The following is a 21,679-nucleotide window of genomic DNA, read 5'->3' on the forward strand; positions in this document are numbered from 1 at the left end:
GACCGTGATGCGTCGATGACTTTGTTCCGTTTAGAAAATTCATTTATTCACCTTTTTCCTTTGTTTGTTTATATATTTGGCGTGTTTGCTTGCAACCTCGTTTTATTTATTTGCATTTCCTGCTTGTTCGTTTATGTTTCCAGCTTGTTTATTTGCATCCTCCCTGTTGTAATTACGTACACTATCGACAATACACAGGATACGTGTTAATTTAAATTCTCATATATCATTGTACACATATTCGATTTCTACGGATTTCGTAGCGAGTTTAATCGCGTACGCGCTATCTAGGATGTTCAGAAGGTCTCTGATTATTCTTACTAGACGAAGTAGAAAAAAGTTCGTTTGGTATTGGTCAGTCAGCGATTTAACGTGAGGATCGCGGGTAATTGGAAATAGGCAAAGGTTCTCTATCAGAGCGCGATTCGATTAACTGGATGTAAAAAAGCGCAGTTTTGCTAACAGCCTCGCAATTGCCAATTAAAGTCGTTGGAATGAGCAACATTGTTGTAGCATCATCGACGAGTCATTGAGCTTTACCCATGTGGGCTCTAATCGCGTGAATTTCACTGGCCCGAAAAGCCTCGAGTTCGTTGTATTATTCTTCTCTCTTTTTTCACGACCAGCTATTGTATACGAATCCAAAGTATCAAATTTCGAACATTCGGGATACGAGTCACGTCGGTTTTCTCGTTACGTGAACGTTTAACGTCCATCGAGATACTCTTCGTTACTTTCCTTTTCGTACGGTTATTCGTGGTGATTTATATATATAAATGTACAGCATCGAAGTTACCTCCAAACAACTTTGGACTATAGTTTGATACTATACTCCGTGATGTCCTCGCAATTAAGTTCAACTAGTTTCGATCTACAGACCACTTGCTAATGGGCAAATCGATCGATCAAGATTGCGCGGCAATGAGATAGCGAGAAGAAAAGATGTATCGTAAAGTCGACAAAGTTACAGAGAAGGATGCATCGGTTAATGATAACAAAAAGATATTGTTCATAAAATCATGGAGACTTGGATTCGTATGGATGTTTCGCGACCAAACGGCAGGGAGAAGACCGAGAGAGAAGACGCAGGAGGACAAAGGAGCGAGACAGAGGAAAAATGGAAGCGGGAGCATCGTCATCGTCCTCGTCGAGGTAGTCCTGGAGAGAACTAAGTGGGGACGGACGAGGGGTAGTGTTCGTTCGGCCGGGCTGCTTCCGTGTATTCCGGGGGTGGTTTTGGTGCGCGCGCGCACCAGGGTTGCGCCGTGGTTTCATCTCAGTTTCGCAGCCTCCCTTCCGCGGTCCGCATCAACTCTGTCGTCGCTGGCATAGAGGTGTGTCGTTTTTATCCGCGTTTACCTCGTTGTATCTCGTCTCGGATATACTCGCCTCTTCGATATTCGTAGCCGAATACGCTGTAGGACGTTCCATCGGGAATTTAGCATCTCTGGCGAGTGGATTCAGTCGAGTTGTAAAGGAGAACGGTGTCGAGAGTCGCGTTAGATAACGAGACGAGTGAAAATTCTCTTTGCGCTTGTAACATTCGCGTTTAACGCATCTGCGAAGTATGTTACCGTGCGATAGGTGATCCAGCGACGACTGGCAGAATAATGGTGCGCGATGCGGAGGTCCCGACGCGTGTAACTTGGTAAGCAAACGTAGCTTTTTGCGTCGCAGTGTGTCTATAGCTCGCACCATTTGTACGTTTTTCTTCTAACCTTTCACGCGAAACGGTGACGTATCGACGTTTGATCTTGGATCGCGTATATCGCGTATGTCGCGCGTTTGCTCCGGCTCGAAGGACACGGTGGATCCGGCATTGATTTTTAAACGTCGGAACGCCCGTATATACCGTTAATTGTTGGCTAGTTCTACGAGATGGAGTAGTGAATTCCGCGAGAACCGTTTTGTCGATTGTACCCTCGAGAGAATAGCGTATTCCCCACTTCTAGTCACTGGTTAGGACGGCGGAGCATCCTTTGAACCCCTTGGACCGTCATTACGAGTAATGTACTTAATCGTCGGAAAATCGGTCGCCTTAGAAACTGGCGGTGCAGTTGCAGTTGAAAACCGAAGTCGAGATATATACGAAGCTGGTATTGTATTGGAAATAAAGGTGAGAGGACGTTACTGAAATATACTGCATATGCAAATTGTATCAAACTTAGACTGGAAATCATTTTACGAGTTTCAAACGAGTTTTATCACGGTCTGTAAACTACTTTGCTATTCAGTTGCTGCTTTTTCCGTTTCAGATAACTTTTGATACCCTTCGCTACGCTGTCGTTGCGTTCATGCATAATCATTGATCGATGACTATTGCTTATAACGTTGGTTTCTTCGTTCGTACTAAAATTTTCTGTTTTCTTTCAAGAAAGAGAGAGAAAGAGAGAGAGGGGGATACGTAGAAAGAGGGAGAAAGAGAGAGAGAGAGAAAGACGAGCTTATCGAGCAGTAGAGTTGAAAACGATGGGATAAAATGTATTTTGTCGCAATATCGGATATTTTGCAAACGTTCCGATCAACCAGTAACATCCGTGATAGCGCTGATTTCTCATGTAAATCATATATAGCGTGTCTCAGATACGCTGGAAATACAGGGGAACGAACTGTGCTCCCCTTTTTCTACGCTTTACGGTCATTTATTAAACCAACGCCAATATCGATGCGTTTGATTTATGGCGAACCTTTTCCGGACCTTCGTATTTCTCCCGAACATTGTACTCCCATGCTGGTTCTTCGATATACGAGATCCGGTCTTCCGGATTTGGCACGTTCATGGATTTCATCCAGGAATGCCAGCTGAAAAGAAAAGAAAGAACTTAATCCGAACGAAATCTGAATAATCTCGCAAGAACAGAGCGATTAACGCGTATCGTCCGTGAAAAAAATGGTTCGGTTGTTTCTCTATTCTTCTCGAATAATTCTCTACGCATTGTTGGTAAGGGTGTTAAACAGATAAATTTTCGCAACAACGATATCTAGTATTATTTCCTTGCGCGGCAAAGAGATAATTACAAGCTTGGTATCGGCACTTTGAACACAGAAAAGTTAACGAGGTATCGTAGCCGTGATTAATTTCGCGTCGACGCTATTTTCCGTCGAATTTAACCGGACCAAAGTCAGTCACGCTCCACAATCGTTCGATTAAACGATGCACCGATGAATGCTTGATGTCGCGTCGAGTTCTCCGTCATTCGTTTCATAAATCGACTGTCTGCTTGATTTTCGAACGTCCGCGTCTCCCTGGCACACCGATCTGCGATCTCTTGCAATTATCGAATGATCGAACGAAGGATAATCGAATTCGCGTAGCCGACAGGAACCGTGCGTTCACGAATCGAATGCCGTTTCCAACGAAAGTGGGACACAAGCAGTCATACCGAAGGCACGTAACTCGATAAGCGAATAATTTCTCTGTGCAACAACGAATTTGAAACGTAGCAGACACGCTGAGTCAGCGGTGTAAGCGTAGAGGCAAACGTTCGTGCTCTTTATTCCATCTTACTCCTTTGACGTATTACCGTCTCTTATGTTTAAGTCGATTTTCATTTTGAAGGAAAAACCTGTAACACGGACGAACAACTTACCGTGCCATAAAATACAGAATTACAGAGTTCAGCTGCTCTGATCGCGTAACAAAGGTTACGGTTTGTTCCTACTTTTTTCATTAACCGTCTCCGATGTAATTTCCTTTGCGTCGCATCTGAACAACGTAGTCTCCTCTTTTTTTATCCAAGAAATATAATTTTTTAACGAACGATAAGTCGCATTCCCGTTGATTGATCGATTTCTCCAACGATGCGATCACTTTATTTATAACTTGAACTGGAGGAAAGTTACGAAGTAGTTAGAGCAGTCCGTGCCAATATCCTCGGGACTCTTGGAAATGAAATTTTGTCCAGCACACAAATACACATTTGTCTTCGTCAAATGGGAAGTTTTGCCTGGCAGGGTGCTTAGGTCGGTGATATCGAATACAAACGACCAAGCTATACATTTTCGTAAGACCGATCAGTTATATTCACTAACGGATCGAGCCTCAATCGGGATTGCGATAAATTTTCGCATGTTAATAGCGCACGGCTGGCGCACGCGTGGCGATTACCTTTGAATATTTCAACCATTCATTTGCCAACCGAATGGTTGACCCGAATAGAAGGAGCAACTCGAGGTCGAGTCGTTTTCGGACCGATTTTCGAACGCGATCGACCGGCAAATAATTGCAGCATGCTTTTAAACAAACGACATTTTTCCAATAGCAAGAACCGGCCACGGAGATATATGTCAGAATTCATTTGTTGTTCTACCACTCGCAACCGTTTCACGGTATTCTTGAAGCATAAATGGCGGCATAATAGAACAAAATGGAACAATAGTAACGCCAATAATAATAATGGCTTTACGCGCTGAGTGTCGCTCGCATTGTGGCCGTACAGTACGTGAAACTGTTCCTCAGGAATTCCGCAGGCTGTCTCTAGAGGATAATAACGAGCTCTATCCTGCTTCCCTCTCTTATTCTTCTTATCTTCTCTCCTGGCTTTCCCTGTCTCCTTCCATTTTCCACGCTCTCTTGCGCTCTATGAATTCATTTGCTTCCTCCGACGTTTTTCATAAATTAGTCGAATCAATTATGATTTCTGCGCTCGTTCCAACGGCGCCGGATGCCCGTAGGAAATTAATTCGTTCGTTGTTAAAAAAGGTTGAAAAGTAGCCGAGATCGATTCTTTACAATACACTGGTTGCGAACTATCGTTGCACGTTAAACGTTCAAAGTTCAATTTACTTGCGAGCAAAATCGCAGCGTAGTTGGAAACTACAATGCCGAGAAACGTTTAGCGATTAGCAACAACTACAAGATTGTATATACCTGCCACTAATTTCTGTTCAGCCGTGCAAGGCGTGGCACAAACAGAGGCTGGCCAAGGAATTATCGAACATTTGCTTGGAAGTAAGTTGGTGTCAGTGGCCGGACAAGGAAACAAGATCGAAAGGGTGGTTTTGGTGTGCGGCGAGCTGCATTCCAGCTCTTGAGAGGAGTACTCCTTGACCTGCACTTTCTCTCTATTATCATTCGCCACCCTAAAGTGTAGCGGAACGTTTACGTTTCTCAAATGGATGTATCTCCGCTCGTCTCCAACGAGGATCGTTTCGAAGACAGATTTCTCGACGTAGACGGAGAATCCAAAGAAGCGGCGGGACTCGTGAGTGGTAGAAAAACGAGAGCTTTTGATGGTAGAGAAGCATCTGTCGGATCGTCACCCGGTGGTACAGTCAGCAGTTCGACTTAACTGGAGCAAGCGGCAGCGAAGCACCCCTTGACCCCTCCTAACCACTCTCTCGCTATACGATGATTTTCAAAGTGGTCGTCGCGTGTTCAACGTTCTCTCGTCCGTTTCTATCCTATTCTCGACCGACCGACCGACCGTTTCACGGCGTTCGTCGCGAGAACGAGCTCGGCACGTGAAAACGACCATCATCCAAGAGACACTTTCGCTCTTCGTTTACGTATTTGGTCGAGTAGAGGGAGTCGAAAAAATTTCAAAATGCCTCGATTGATATTTTTCACGGCGACTGCGCGTGTTTCGTGACGTTGAGGAAAAAAGGAAGCAGAAGCGAGAAAAAAAAGTTCAAAGTCTTGTTTTAATAGTCGTCGTATAAAAAGAACGCGATAAACTGCGGAAATTTACGGGTCAGGCTGATTTATTTTCAAGGTGTTTAATGGTGTCAGCGCACGGGAAAAATTTAGTCCGGGAGAAATCTCGGCAGACTCGTTCGCCGGTTACTGCGCGCCGGAGATGCTCCACGACGATGTACACCGGAAAGGAATTCTGTAATTAACCGGCTCGAGTAATTAATGAACAACTTTGCTGTCTGGGGAGGGGAACGTCTTAAACTCCTTCGGAGATTGACGGCTTCCGAGAAATATTACAGAATTAGAAATAAAGTAGAGTAATAGATCAACAGAGGACAGTTGCCTCGTTCTCTTCCCAGTATCGTTAATATTCCCGGTACTAATTTAATTAATACGTTTTATTTCCTCTCGAGATCTTCTCTCGGTATTCGTATTTCGCGTGGCTGTCTTGCTTTTGATGCGTTTAATATCAATATTTGGTGCTCTATTTGGGTAAACGTCGACGATTTTCCCGTACTTCTGCAACAGTCAAACATCCAGACTCGAAATATGTATTATACGTTCCCTAGAATCGTGGCGTGCATTCCTAAAGTCATCGCCGAGATATTGCATTGCAGTGCACCGCATGCACTTTGCGGGCTGCCTGTACATCGACAGACTTGGTCGGTATGTCTGGCAAGCCGTACACGTGTTAACAGCTTGTGTCAAACGCTCTGTTTCACGACGCGGCGTTCGCTTTGAAGCTCGAGTTGTCGTTCGTCGCGCGAACGTTTCTTGGATAGGGACACTGAGCTAATTATTTAGTTATTATGCTTGCACGTAAATTAATACAATCGCTTTGATTCCATGTATAAAACCGTGCGCCTTTGCTTTCGCGAAACGTCTTAAGAGATCTTTAACTCCGCTGGAAGGGGGAAGACCGCGTTACTGGGTTTTTAAAGAAGTTACGATTCAATGGGAGGCCATCAACCAGCTGAATGGGCCTCTAACAGCTTCTAGAATTCTATTAGCGCCACCATTTCTAAGATAGCGGTGAAAACAGTCTCTCCAGAGACGTTTCTCCTTATCTCGATACTTGCTTTTCCTTGCACGTTGTAAATGTTTTTCCCTTTTTTGTCTCTTCGTTCGTTGCATCGAAGACAGACCAGCTATTCTTTAACCGCTGTAGGCGTTATGAAACTATAGAGAGGCAGGAACCGCCTCCGATTCCGTGTCCGTACAACAATCGACGATGAGCGATATCGAACGCGACTATTGTAACAAGCGACTACCACGGCTACGCTTTTCAAAAGGTCTTCGTCGAAATTGAGTGGGCTAACGAACCTTGGCGAATTTCCCAACAGAGAGATTCCACCGATGCACGAAGCACGTGCAACTCGTCATTTTCAGAATCGGAACCGGAAAGTCTATTCCGGTGGCGTACCCCCTCCTCCAATCGAATCGCAAGTTACCACGGAAACGTTCGTCAAGCACAAAGTGCGCTGTCTTTCATTCTATTAGGCGACGAGATCTTCTTAAAGGTGTACCATGCTTGGGAATGTTAGTAGGAATTTCTCTTCGGATTCCTAAGTGTTCCTCTTAGGCATTTCTATGAGATCGAAATGACAATGCGAGGGTTATTTTAAACCACGAACCTTGAGCTATTTTACGGCTTTTAATTAATTTACGAAGCGAAATTCCTAAGATTACAGCGTACTTGTTACACGATCCGATGTATAACGCGAAATTCGACGAAATTAATTTCTGCACCCTTGTACACGATTACTCATCATTTATATCTACGGTGAAAGAGAATTGTAAAATTCCATTCGTAATAGTATAGTCCGTATAATATTCGTTGACTTGTAAAATCCCATTAATAATATTAGATTAAATTGTGTAGAAGGTTCTTGATCAGATATTCGCTATCTTTGGCTCTGTTACAGGGAATCCAAGTAATTAGGCTTGATTTCCTCCTGACAACCATAATTCGATATACCACTTGATCTTATTAGATTTTCGTAATTAGTCTTCGTCTGCAACAAAATTTGTTTAGCTTGGATGGCCTGATTGCTTGAGATACGTTCGCGGATCAGTCGTGACGTTCGACAAGTCTTCTCCTCGGGTTTTCGTTAATCAACTTATCGAAAGAGCTTGGCGATACCGACGTGTACCGTCATTCTGCATAATATAGGTTAATTAATTACATAATATAGTAGGGTACTTGTGTAACAAAATTAAGAAACCAATAGAAAGTAGAGTTGATCAATTTGCTTTTCGAGAATCTCAGTTTACTGTTACACAACGTAAAAATAAGGTGTACACGAAGAACTGGCATCTCTAGCGTAGCCAAGCGTATTCTTGCTGGTCTTTCAAAGTCGAACGAGCGATCGAAGGATCTTATCGAGCAGAAAGTTAGGCCAGTGTAGATTCGCCAAAAGGGTCGACCTTGCATCCCTTCTACGCTCGATGTTCGTCAGACCATGTTTAATTGTACAACGACCAGACCGTGGAATGTCCGACGATACGCGATTTAATTAAATTACGCACCGATTCTGGCGATTCGACCCACCTACCCCTAGCTGGGTCTGGCGATCGTAAAGACAACTGGTAACGTGCATCTCGACCTCGGAATATGCTTTCCAAGAATTTACGGTTGACAAATTTTGAAAAACCACTCGAACGGAACTCCATTGTAATCTTATCGGTGTATTTCATGATCGATATTCTCTGGAATTGTGCGCGTTTCGATTTGCCACTGGCAACTTCCTAGACGTCCTCGCATCTGCGCGTGTGTGTTTCACACGTTCAACGCCTTGAAACATAGAATCGGCTAGGGAAATGGAAGCAGTATGTTCGCACAGGTTGTAGAAAAGCCTGGGAATCTCATTTTCTCGCGAAAAACGCTATGCCCCGTCTCTCTTCTGCTCTTTGTCTTTTTTGTCCTTCGTTTCAGCAACGAAACGTTATCCTATACGTATTCGTCTATAAAACGTTTATCGTCATTCCATGGGAAAACATTACGACATTGTTGCGTCGCTTATACGGAATTCGATAGCGATCTAACTTGTCCGAGCGGAAGGCGAATTTTCGAGACTCGTTTACGTAGCCAGTTGGAATGTCGGCTCGATCCAACACATCGCAAATTCTATTACCAGTCAGGAGAACGATCTTCGGTCTTTTTCGGTTATCTCTGGAACGATTTTTGGTTTTCATGGTAGAGAGAAACTGAATCAAAAGTAACGGTTACTTTGGGGAAGGTTCCATTACCAGTAGGGAACACGAGGAACAATTTTTAATCGTTTCGTTTTTTTTTTAGACGATATTCGGTTTTCACGGAAGAAAGAGATTGAATTGAAAATAAGGATAAGGATAAAGACATTTGGAGGAAAGTTCTATCATAAGCGAGGGACAGAGAGTATAATTTTTGATGTTTTCATTTACCTCAGGCAATTTTTTACTTTTCATAAAAGAAAAGGACAAGGTCGAAAGTAATGCTTGTTTCAAATTCTATGGTACGCGAAACGAGGGACCGGTCAACCCTCGACGATCGTTCAGCAAATTTCTCAGGCGTTCCTTCCTATGATAGTCCTGGTATCTCGAATACATAAATTTTCAGTTCGGTAAGCAGTTCGTTTGCCCTTTGACCAACCGCTTCCATGAATCACCATGTCGGCAGGATGCTGCGCCACGGGCGATGCAATGTTGCGAAACATTCTGCCGGAATATTACTCCGGAGAATTTTCCAGTGTCGTAAACGCGATTGTATCATTGATAACAGGCACGTCGGCGAACAGATATACGATCGACTTGGTTCACTAGAAATAAACTAAAACTTTGTGAGAAAGTTTCGCGAGTTTGACGTTTTCATGAAAACTGTGTGTTAAACATTAAGAAGTTGAAAATTTGTCCACCGGGAGCATCGGACTTTTATAAAACTACACTCTCGTTCATAGATCTCGAGATACGTATGGAAATTTAAGTAAATTTGAATAGCTATATTTTAGAAAATTATCAGAATCTTCCAAAGTTACCGTATTATCTCATTCAAGTTGAAAACTTATTGGGTCGCGATATTATATTACCGTAACTTTTACAGATAGCCTATGTACAGTGATAAATATAATCGAAGCAATTTTTGGTAGAAATTTTGTCACGAAGGATTGTATATTGTATATATACATAGCATATCAATTATACGTATATTAAGTTCCTACACGTTGAGATTAAATTGAAATGCAGGATCAATTATTAGCAGACGGTGCCAAAATTCCATTATTATTAGATAAAGGAGCACCACGGACAGTCGCAAATTACGTGGCTGTAAATTGCCTTCATTTTCGGGTGCATTTTCAGGAGAGCGCATCCTTATGCAGGCTTCAGAGTTTCCGCATCATTTACTTGGACAGAATAGGGGTTAGTTCAACCACAAGATAGAAGCTCGGGCTAGATGATGTGCCCTTTGTTCACCAGTGACTTTCTCGATCCGCTGGGATTCGGATTCCAGTTCGTCGTCGACTTTCTTTTGGGTTAATATCGATCGAAGGGAATCATTCAGTCAGTAGAAACGATCGTTACATTGCCTTTTCAGATTTTCATGTTTCGAATACAGTGCATTCGAAGTTTCATACTCCTCGAATCAAACGTCATGAATGTGCTTCTTGGAAAAGAGGTACATTACAGAAAGATACGTATTATCGGTAGAAAAGATTAATTCATTATTTTTCCAACAAAATCGCAAGAAGTTTGTATTTTTCGTTTAATAGGCTATTTATTTTAGCGTAGTATAGAATATTATCAAGTAGGTTACAGGATTGATTAACTATGCTATAGCGCAGAATCTGTATAGAATGCCAAATAGCCTAACGAAATTCATTATTCTGCTTTGCTTTTGATCGGTTGATCGGTTTCTATACGCGCGAGCTTTTTACAAATGCATACGATTAAATAAGCATGCTTTGCCAGAAATTTATCGACTAGAGCCAGCTTTTATCTCGACCGTACAAGCGTGATTTTCATTGTACAAGGAGAGCGCATTGAGTACGTTAAGTTAGTAATTAGGGCTATTAAACTGGCAAAGGTCGCGTAATTTAATTGATCATTCGTTATTTGGCGCGTAGCTTGTGTAGTAACACGATGGGCGATTGATCAAAAACTTGTCGGCTGATTAAACGTACCAACAGTTTGATCGATCGTCAAGACGATAATTATAAAATCATCGATTTTCAGCTCTTCTCTTTCCGAAAATTATCATTATCATGTCATGCTATAACTCACAGATAAAATTCGCTTTACACCAAAGATTTTTTTCAATGATAGATTCACCGATCGGTGTCAGGCAAGGAAATAGTTAATCGAGGCGAGTGCCGTTCTCCGTCCACTAACGAGCGTCGGCTGAAACTAGAGATGCAAAAGGAACTCCGGCAAAAGTTAATTATAAAGCGTGTTCCTGCCTCGGAGCAGTATCGAAGATCAAAGTCCAAAATGTTTCGCCATCTTCCCAGCGGGTAAGCTCGCGAAATTTATTCCACTCAATGGTCCATAGACTCGGAGTAAATTAACTAGCTGTGTAATGAACTAATAACGAGTCGACGACTTTTGGCGCCCTTAGAAATTCGTATTTACTTACCTAGACTCTTAGGCCAAGCCGATCGGTATTTCCGTGTGGCCCGTTAAAACAGACAGTCACTAAAGTCGCTGCCACGGCGTCGATTAAACGAACCTAATGGAATTAATGCCGAGAAAGTTTCTTATTAACGTCGCAGATGCCGAAATTGCGTTTAGCTGGCGTGGCTGTTAGTAGCACGAGAGACCAAACGGGCGAGTTCGATTATGCAAATCGGCATCGCGATCTTGGGGAAGCCGCGTTACATAAGAATTACTAAACCGCCATAACAGCCAGATGTTCGTCGAACCGAGAGAACGAATCTCGAAGGCGGTTTGCCCGCCTGTTCGACCCTTCGTCCACTTACGAGCAACCATGTCGCGAATCATCTTCTTCCCACACGGTAACCGAGTTAAGCTGATTTTCTCGGGAAGATGCACGACGTACCGAGTCTGACAGGCATTCCGGGAACACCGGCGGTGAATGTAAATTTTCATTAAAATCTCGGCTCACGGGCACCTACGTTTCTGCGGTTCCGCGATTTCACCGTTGATTGCGACAAGCTAGGCAACGTTCCCGTTGATTACGCGACTGCTGCTCGTCGGAAATTTTTGTTTCCTTTGCGCCGCGACAAAGAGAATATTTCGTTTTTCCTTCCATAAATTTGCACGTTGAATGTTCTTTACCCCCTAACGCTTCTCGATGAACCAGTACACTAGGGACTTTCCACGAACGTACTCTAGCTGAACGTAATTTGACTCGGTCATAGTTTGTACAAGGAGCTGCTACCTGGAAAATAATTTCCAGGCCGAAGACGTCACGTTCATCGGATATTCCTGGAAGTTTCTGCGCGTCGAGGTAAATGAGGGATGACGATAAAAGAGGTTGTGAAAATACACAGGGCGTCGCATAATCGCCGTTACTCCCAGGTTCTCGTTGAATCGGCGAACGTTCCTGTCAGAAGTTTGATATATTAGCCGTGGTCGGTGTTTCGGGCATTCATCGAAAAGATGGGAAAGCAAGCTCCGCGCGTATGACGGTAACTTTGTTGGAAAGTCGAAGGAATCGCTTTTCAATTCGATTAATAATCTCCTCTGTGTTGCTTGTTAAGTTACGTTGTTAAGGTTGAACTCGAGTTCGTTATACGATGTCAACCGAACTGGCGGGCGGTTGTATCCTGCGACGACGCCTCCGAGCTCGCAGGAGTGTCCTCGAGGCAACCGCACTGCAGTTGCAATTTCAATGCGCCGTGCCAATTAATGCGAAGTCGTGTTCGAACTACCGATGGCTCGTGTTAACGATGCTTCGCCACGGACATAGAGTGCCAATTATCGATATTAAATATCCAATGAAATTGTGCGTCGAGGGTTTTCCTTTCGTTCTCCAACTTTTATTAGTCGAAGGAAGTCCAATTTCTGCCAATTTTCCGCAGCAACTGCGCTTTTTTTCACGGTTCCGGCAACGGTCGGTGATTTTAGTGAAAATTTGGTGAAAATTGCGCGAAATGTTCACGAAATGAGAACGGTGGGAAAACGAAGGTTTGTTGAAAATTGGAAAACAGAGGGTCACCGAAGTTGGTTACGGTGACCGAAATTCAAGCTTGGCCGAGAACGCGCCTGCATACGTTCATTACGAACTTACGCTTATGAATAATTACTGTATGCCCGGAAAACTGTTAGCGGAACAATGCAGCGCTAACTATCGGCCAAGTTTAATTATCGGGCATGCTCGCGTTGCGAAAAGCTATTGTGATTATAGGACGATATATTTCAGAATCGTCTATCCTTGGCTGCTTCGAATTCGAAATTGATCTATTACTAATCAGCGTCGTCAGCGGAAAATCAGACTGGTCCTGCGTGTATTCCTTGCGCGATTCTTCCTGACACGATTCACCACGATTACTCTCGTTTAAAATATTTCGTTGATGCGTACGCAAAGAACTTACAAGATGAGTTGAAAATGGAAAAGAAGCTTAGGGGAAGCTGCAAGATATGGTTACGAGGACAAAGACAGATTTCAGAGGGTGAATGAAAGTGAGCCGAGATGAAGAGTGCCGGAAGCTTCGGAATTTATCGACGGGGTTCAGAAACGAGCGTGGGAGTGGAATATGACAATCGTGTGTTTCATATGTATTACAGAATTTCATTCATGGAATTTATTCGATACGAAGAATACATGGGGAAAAATAAGTTATACTTTTCGCTTTTAACAGGAAAGGAATTTTAAAATTTTGGAACATTGAATCGATCACATTTAAACGAAATTCACGTTCTACTTGATCTTGGGATTAAGCATATTTTTTCAAACTTGTTCAATCTATTATCTCTTTTTAAAAGTCTTGTAATTTTAAACCTACGAGTTTATTTTCTGTTTCAACTATACAGGCTTATCATACAGCGCCCGGGCGATTCTCTTAGTTATCGTTACATAATGCAACGACTGTTGCAAAGAAAAAAGCATGGTAATGGCGTTGGTAATGACGCAGAGCAGCTAGAAACGGTGCCTCGATGGTACTTTATGGACGATAAAAGGAGGGTGGAGGCGACACAGAAACACTAGAGATGATGAACCGACGTGAAATGACCTTGAAAAAGATTTCTCTCGAGTATGGCGCATTTAACGACGGTAATGACCGAGCAAGTCGCCGCGACGGAGGCGCGTGAACCGTAAACCGTAAGTCGAGACGGTCTCGGGAATCGCGCGACGGATTGTACGGTTCCTTCGAAACGCGCCCTTTAACGCCCTCCCCCCCTAACTGCTACGAGAGTAATCTTACAACGGTCGATGAATTCCCCCGCAGGAAATGAAATTACACGGGCAATCCACTACAAGGACTTCCTTTTTTCTGTTTCAGAAGCCGGTTCTCTCGGGAGGAAAGCAGAGCGAGAATGAGCGACACTCGGTTGGCTGCTAACAAATACCAACAAAATCGTCTTCTACACCGGTGAAATTGAACCGTGGAACGATCGTCTGGTGACTTCACAAAGAGAGAAACATAGGGCAACATAGACAAGGAGCAAATAAGTTTCTCATTCCCGTTGCCAGGATTTCTTCCTTTGGTTGGCTTTAATCCACTCGCGAAAGCCAGTCAGGGGTGAGAAATCACCGACAGGTCGGCTAAAAATTACGATGGTTTCCTTCGTTCGCGTACAATAACTATTTACGATCGTTGTCCTGATAGATCTGAACGAACAAGGACGTTTCATACGTTATCGCAGGACCGTAGAAATTGGTAGATCGTATCGTAGAAGCTCGTTAATTCAAGTTGTTTGTACGTTTACCGAGGTGTGAACGATCGTTGGTTAATTGGTTGGTAGAACGTCGGTGAATCCAATTAGCTGGTAGTCTTGAAGGAGTTCGGGCTGAATGACATTGGTCGAGCTATAATTGTGTTCGGATCGCGTATTTCGGTTTCGCCTATCAACCGGTGGTGGAAGAGATGCAAAGCACGGAAGTCCGGATTCGCGTGGCAAGAAACTCGATTTCAGGTCCGTCGACTCGGTCTGAGTTCGTTTGCATCCCTGAACTCGAAGAGGTTGTCGTGCGGCGAACCGATCTAATCAGCGTAGCTTAAATCTAAATTGCATAGTAATTGCAAATTGGATGTTGGATCGCGTCCATCGGACGACAGACCGTCTCGACCGATCGATCGAACCGATGACCTCGTGTTAGCGCCGTTCGGTAAGCCTTGGAATAATAACGGCGTTGCGGTTGTACTCGACTCGTAAATTTTCGAGAGAAACGATATGCGAGCATAGGGTTGGACATTCACGGTAGAGCAATGACGAGTGAACTGAACGCGACGGAGGTCGAGACCTCGACGGGCACGATGAATCTCGTATCAACGATATCCTCGTCGCCACCTAGCGTGGTCGCAGCCGCGATTAACGCTAGCACAGCAATTCCGACTAATCCGTCCACGACAGTAACGGGTGGAGCTGCGGTCACCAGTACCGCTAAATCCGACCATCACATCTACAACGCGACCGACTACCTCATGGAACACGACGACCTCGATCACAGTAAGTAATAAGAGCCTGTGAATACGGTTAATGCGCGTTATACCGGTCAAAGCCGAACCTAATGGGACTGCATTACGCCGCTCTCGGCCGGAAACGCCACTTACCAATCGCCTCGACTATTTCTCCTTGCGCCGTTAACCTTGTCCGCCTTTGCCTCTCTCTCTCTCTCTCTCTCTCTTACCCCTTTTCCTTGCTCGTCCTTTCCGCTTGGCGAACGATGGAATTCGCTTTGATGTCCCTTCCATGATAAAAATCGTATTTCGAGTTGCGGCTGTTAGATCGCGAAAAGCCACGTGTTAACAGGATTCGCGAAGTTCGATCAGCCTTCGTTTAGCGCAACCAGGTGCGCTTTGGAAACGATCTCGACGTTTGTCCATAGCGACGTACCTCAGGTTTCAATGAATTAAACATGTTCCGCGTTAAATGTCGCCGAGAGTGTTCAACTGTTCCGACAATTATTTCATTCGAAACGCGCCGAGAGACAGGGCAGGTAGTCGCGAGTCGTTCAGTCATCGCGTTGGGAGGTCTTTCGACCAAGCACACTCGAATCCTGTTTCATCGGGTATCAAGGGGATTTTGAGAATTGGTCTAAACGTTGGCCGTTCGTTCTAGGTTCTCTCGACTGCTCGCTAGACTATCCACAGATCCCCGGGTTTTCCCGTGTTCCTTTTGCCTCGCGGTGCGCAAAATAGTTTCCGGCGAAGCTTAATCCTGCTAGCCCTCTGGATTTATTACCACGCCGCTCACCAACTTGCTTTTTCATGAAAAATTGCTGTGAATTGCTGGCGAGAATTTCCACTTGCAAAGTCGAAGGCTCGAGTTGTTCAAAGTACGTCGATTTTTTTCAGGTCGCGTTATAAAACTTGAAGATATACCGAACGGAACTCTTTTCATCGAGTAATCGATCTCGAAGCCAAGCGAACGTGTCGATACGTTGTCGACGGCGAATGAGATTCGATACAACCTTTGATAATCCCTTAATCGATGATTCGCTTTGAGGATTAACGCGACTTCGTCCGATCGCGTTTCGGTTTGGTAGCAATAACGGCAGGAACGTGGACTTTTTGCGAGAGGGGTTTCGATCAAAGGATAACCTGTTATCAGAGACAGGCTGTGTGGCACGCATCCTCCGTTTTGCCAGAGCAAATCTTGCCATCTTCGTCCTTGTCCGACCGGCCGACTGCGACACTCGCTGAATACTAATCATAACGCTGCGGTCTACCAAAGTCGGATCGATACCATCCGCGCGCTAGAACCATGATATACGACGAAATTCAGTCTCCGATTGAAGCTTTTTGTCGTTAGATATTCATGCTTCCCGCGAGCTACTCATGCCACCAGGATTTTTTGTAATATTTATGAGAGTTACCTGCTATGCATGAACGGAGGGAGGTGCCGATCGAACGTTGGATTTCTTCAATACGTTCCGTGCTGGATCTGAAACAATGCATCAAGTATTTTTAACTTGATAGCTCTTCAGATGTTTAAGTTGTAAATTTACCTTGCTTTGGATCTTGCAATACGTTTCATCACAAATCGTAGGACGATTCGTGTAAACGAGTCCTTTTCGGGGAATTGTTCTGTAAAATGAGAGAGTTTTTAATTACTTCCAGTTTCAATAGCCGATGATTTGATTACCTTTGATTTTATCAGCATGTTCTCCAAGATTTGTTGAATTTCTGCTTGCGCTTTAAGCGCATACGGTTTATCCAACTTCCTGAGACAACGTGTCACAGTCATCGAGAAAGTTTCCAACTGATCCGAGTCAGTGTCGCAAGTATCGTCACTCGATGCTGTGCTATGTAATCCGCAGATTGTAAATTCGTGACACTTTACCTATTTCAATAACGAGTTTTCTGTATTTGTGTAGAACTTCGAGAGTACACGCAATTAAACCTTCATTTTTATGAGTACGGCAAGACGATAAGATAATTTGTTTAATTTTCATTACATTGGCAATCAATTCAGATCTCTGCGCATTAAATTGTAAGTAGAAGGATTAATTTCTTATTTCTGTAGAAATATTGGATTGCAGGCAGGCAGGTGTTTATTCATTAAATATAAAACAAGATAAACAGAAAAATATTTAATAATAAATAGAAATAAAACAAAAATGATAATTTTCAGCACTCTTCCTCTCTGTCTCCTTGAATTCTTGCTGTTCTTTAAATTTTTCAGCGATTCACTCGAGACTCTTTCGCTTCTTAGTCAAATTGCATTTTTAAAAATACCGCTAGACTGTAGACGTTTACACAAATTTATATTTTTATGAGATAGAAAAAAAGAAATAGAATAAAAAAAATTGCTTGTTTCACCGTTTAAATATTAAATGTTAAAATCTACCTCTCGGAGTATATCCTCTAAAAATTCGATTTATATCTAAAATATTTATATAGAAATATTCATGGTACATCCTCGATACCTTTCATAATCTTTGGCGATTGAAACAAACGTTTGTCGCGTACATTTTTTCTCGATCGTATTTACCTCAAAATATGAGCTTGCATAAACTTCCACAACCTGTTTCTTATCTAAATAAATTCACACTTTGTATTATCGATCAACCTCTCGCGTGTCCCTTAATTCGTTCTCAGCCATATCTCCATGATGTTCCAAGTTCTCGCAGCAGGAAGTGATCGTTGTGCAGATTGCGCGGGAAGGAAATCTGTCCAGTCGTTTCTTAGTATAGGAAATTCGGCTGCAGGAGCGAGGGCAAGTTCGAGGGCGAGTCTTGACCTCTGGCAAAGAGACGGCGGGGGAACTAATCGAATTCAGAGTAGGGATAGTTCGTTGTGTGCTAGACGGCAAGAAATGTTCAATACGAGTGTTTCTACTCGATATCAGGCATCGAAAGCAACTGCAGTTCTCATTCTTGGCAAAAGTTTCGTCTACGTTCTGTGGAAATCCGACGACGAATCGTTTCATCGGGGGAAAATAATAGCGCAAATATTGCACGAAATAGGAAAACTATCTCTAAATATTTATAACCGTCGACTTATATTCTCGTACTTGTGCACGAGGCTCCGCGACAAGAATCCTCGTATATAGCCATTTCAGAGGTCGTATTTTACTTTAAAAAAATTCTCTTATTCTCCGCGCTCGTCGACATTTTCTACGAGAGTCTGTTAGACGATATTACCCGAGACTTTCGTTAAATTCGTAGATGTACACTGCAGTTCGTCGGTATCACGAAACTCTTACGAGAAGATACGTATACGCGAAAGATTACCAGCAAATTATCAAAATGTTTAAAAATTACTATTTTACGGTAGATTTTCTACTACAACCGAGTACAATCGAGTACACAGATCGCAAGACACTAATATTCTTCATGCACAACGCTTCGATAGAATACAACTTAATTTATTCGTCTGAACGTAATACATCTCGGCTTATCGGAACTTTCCGTTAGAAGCAACGGATGCATCAGCTGTATCTATCGACCGTGCCGTTGTAATCGGAGGATTAAAAACGTTACACGGCATACGTCTCGATGCGGAGCCCCGTAACAAGAAACTACATCAAAGTTATTGGTAAAATCGTCGAGCCACCGTTCATGCTAATAGGGTAACGAGTTCATCGATACGAACATGCAACTCGATTGCCTCGTCGTAATCCAGGTACGGGTAGAGAAATTGATGCAAATTGTAGAACCATGGTAGCGAGATCTCGTAACAATGGCCGTGCGACTTGGCCCCCAGTAACCTTTTTAGCTCGTTCACGTAGAGGCGGCGCATCTCGCGAATCTTCAAGACTATCTCGACGAAAGTCACCCCCGGCAACTCCATGGCTCGATGAATACGACTATAAGCACGATGTCTGTACTCGCTGTCCAAATAACCCCGCGTGTCTTTCTTCCACAGACACGGTGACTTTCTGTAAAGCGACGCCAGTTTTCGGAAATAGTAATTCATCCATTTCTCGTGTTCGATGATCCTCCGTGATGATCTTCTTGCCGAACACTCGCTCATTGCATGTAGCAGTTTCGATGTTGTCCGCTTATCATAACTTTTAGGGTCAATGGAAGCGAGATGGACGATAGGCTTATCTCTCTGGGATGCATCGTTGACGTTGCAGTTTGGATTAGGTTGGCGAATAGATTAGGAATTAAGGTTGTAACCTTAAAGTTCATTTTACTTTGATGAATTTTAATGGAAAAGCTAATCAGTTAGAACGGCGAGCAAACTTACTCATCGATTAGATTATATGGTCGTCATGTTGCAGCTCTCTCGAGACATTCTCCGTCGTAATTAGGGGAATATACGCGCTACGCGCACTGTTAGGAAAGTCGTACATCCGTCCATTTCTCTCGTTTCGTATAGTTCGTATATTTTAATTGGCGAAGTCGCAGTGGCCATGACCGAAATGTACGATATGAATACCCGGCGTATCAGTTAAACCGAATTACTTAATTTTTACGACCAATTAAAACACCATGATTTCACGTACTATCCTAACGAATATACTTTTTCCAGGTATACTCGCTGGCTTTTCAGATATACAGACAGTTTTTCTAGCGTGTATTTCGACGTTGCTGCCGTTGATGATCGCGCTGGGAATCGCCTTCTGCGTCAGGTAAGAGAAACATAGTTGTCTCGCAACGTATGCTTAGGAAAGTGCCGCAAACTTTTGCTTCGTTCCTTTAACCATACTTTCCTATCTTATCGTCGGAGATTTTATATCGCGCAAACAGCTGTACTCGTGTACTCTTGAAAGGAGAGAAAGGTGAGAATTTTCGATACGTTACAGTGTTGCATTTTATTCATCGCTGGAATAGTTTTAAAAGCACCGAAGATTATCTTAATTGAGTACGCTCTGTCACGAGGACAGGTGAAACACGCTCTCTATATTTAAATATTCTTTCGTACGTTCCAATTTTGAAAAGGCGCACACCTGCGCAACAATACGCTTTGTGCCGCTTCTTCATCTCTAAATTCGCAACGCAGTCGGTTCGTAGCATCGCGTGCACGCGAAATCGCGTTAAGGGACAGAGGCGAGATCCGCATCTAACCGCACAAAGAGCAGCACAGAAAAACCGTTAAGTCAGCGAATAAGTTAACGGTACAGCGTCAGTCGCGTTATAACTGCGAACAAGACGACTCTGCTCGTGGCTATACCGCGAAAGCGAAAGCCTCGACGTTGATTAATGGGGCAATTAAAGACAAAGCCGATGTGCGCGTCACACGCGACTCGATCACTGTCGAACCATTGCTACTATCACACCTACCTCCGTAGGAAATTCACGGGTTGATCGATTGTCGCCTTGGCTGCTACGTAATCTCTAATCCCTTACGATGTATCGACATCTAAGCCCACGCGATTCTTGCACCCCATTTACAATGCGTCGGCGATAACGTTCGGGCAAAGTCAACGAAGTCTATCGTTTCCATCGAGGTAACATAAACCGCGAAAAGATACGTTCCTCCAGCTTGGTCCTAGCTTTTTAAAATACCCTACGTAAAAGATTGTATTGTTAACGTCGACTTTCAGCGTTTTAGCTGATAATAGTTTACTCCGTTCTCGGTGGAATCGTCGCGTAGAATATACGCGAATAGAATAGCACGAGTTTCGACCGGATCTCTTGATCCCGAAAAATTAACTCCGGCCTACGTCGTGACTCTGTTAACGCCATCCTTGCAATAAAAACCGATTCCACGGATCTGTCTGGGTGCAGGAACTCGCAAATTTTTGTCGTAGCCAAGGGAGGAAACAATAATCCTGCGTTATTGCTGAAATTACGACCACGAGCAGAGGATTATGCTCGGTCTATTCAGTAGAACGAGAACAATTTATTCGATGGTTGTTCAACTGCTCGTAGATGTATTCAAATTATTTTCGAAGCTCGTGCAACCAGGTCTTGTTTCAATGGAAATTGTATTATACTGTAATGGCACGATTCCGAGATTTCCTGTCGAAATAATTGCCATTACGTTCTATGCAAATAAACCAGAGGGACTAAAACGTACGAATGTGGTTCAAACGCGGCAAAATGATTATTAATTAAAATCACTATTTATCTCTGATTCATCGAAAGTCGACAAACTGTTCGAAAGTGCTGTTTCATTGCTAAATATCGCAACTTTTTCGTTGCACCGCGTAGTTCATACGTTATTCGCGAAGATACGTCCTTTGCTACTCGAAAATTCTCTGATCGTTTCGTTTCCTTTTTTTAACTGGATCTTTTGCAAATACCAGGTCAATTAATTTTTACGTGATTTTGATTCAATTTTAAATATACTCAATTTAAAAAAAAAATTATTTTAATTTAATACGGTCGAAACAACGCCCTTTTAAAAATATTTGACCGCAACCCTTTGCACTCGAAGCTCTTTTTAGTATATTGTTTTTTGGATTTACTCTTTGATTTTGGTTGATGCTTTACCGGGAATTCAATTATTGACTGGCGATTATATATTTTTTTTTTTTTTTTTAGTTTAT

At 43.2% G+C, this 21,679-nt stretch overlaps 2 protein-coding genes across 3 annotated transcripts in view; one reads left to right on the plus strand and one right to left on the minus strand.

Annotated features, from left to right (window-relative positions):
* Window positions 1–14,257: 14,257 nt before the first annotated feature.
* LOC132911521 (uncharacterized) lies at window positions 14,258–19,723 on the minus strand. 2 transcript variants are annotated; one of them, XM_060968223.1, is made up of 7 exons: window positions 19,432–19,723; window positions 18,832–19,361; window positions 16,880–17,077; window positions 16,743–16,821; window positions 16,611–16,678; window positions 15,346–16,490; window positions 14,258–15,256 (listed from the first exon to the last, which is right to left on the minus strand). In XM_060968223.1, exons 2-4 carry the CDS (start codon window positions 19,210–19,212, stop codon window positions 16,771–16,773), a joined length of 630 nt encoding a protein of 209 aa, XP_060824206.1. In that variant the 5' UTR covers window positions 19,213–19,361; window positions 19,432–19,723; the 3' UTR covers window positions 14,258–15,256; window positions 15,346–16,490; window positions 16,611–16,678; window positions 16,743–16,770. The 2 variants fall into 2 exon arrangements, with proteins under 2 accessions (XP_060824206.1, XP_060824207.1); XM_060968224.1 differs by lacking the exons at window positions 18,832–19,361; window positions 19,432–19,723 and adding an exon at window positions 17,807–18,792.
* LOC132911504 (uncharacterized) overlaps window positions 15,001–21,679 on the plus strand; it is a 57,087-nt gene continuing 50,408 nt past the window's right edge. Inside the window, exons 1-2 of the mRNA XM_060968195.1 lie at window positions 15,001–15,241; window positions 19,717–19,816. Of these exons, the coding sequence (XP_060824178.1) occupies window positions 15,001–15,241; window positions 19,717–19,816 (341 nt within the window). The remainder of the gene's footprint in view (window positions 15,242–19,716; window positions 19,817–21,679) is intronic.

This window comes from Bombus pascuorum, chromosome 10 (genome assembly GCF_905332965.1).
Source record: "Bombus pascuorum chromosome 10, iyBomPasc1.1, whole genome shotgun sequence".
Lineage (NCBI taxonomy): Eukaryota > Metazoa > Arthropoda > Insecta > Hymenoptera > Apidae > Bombus > Bombus pascuorum.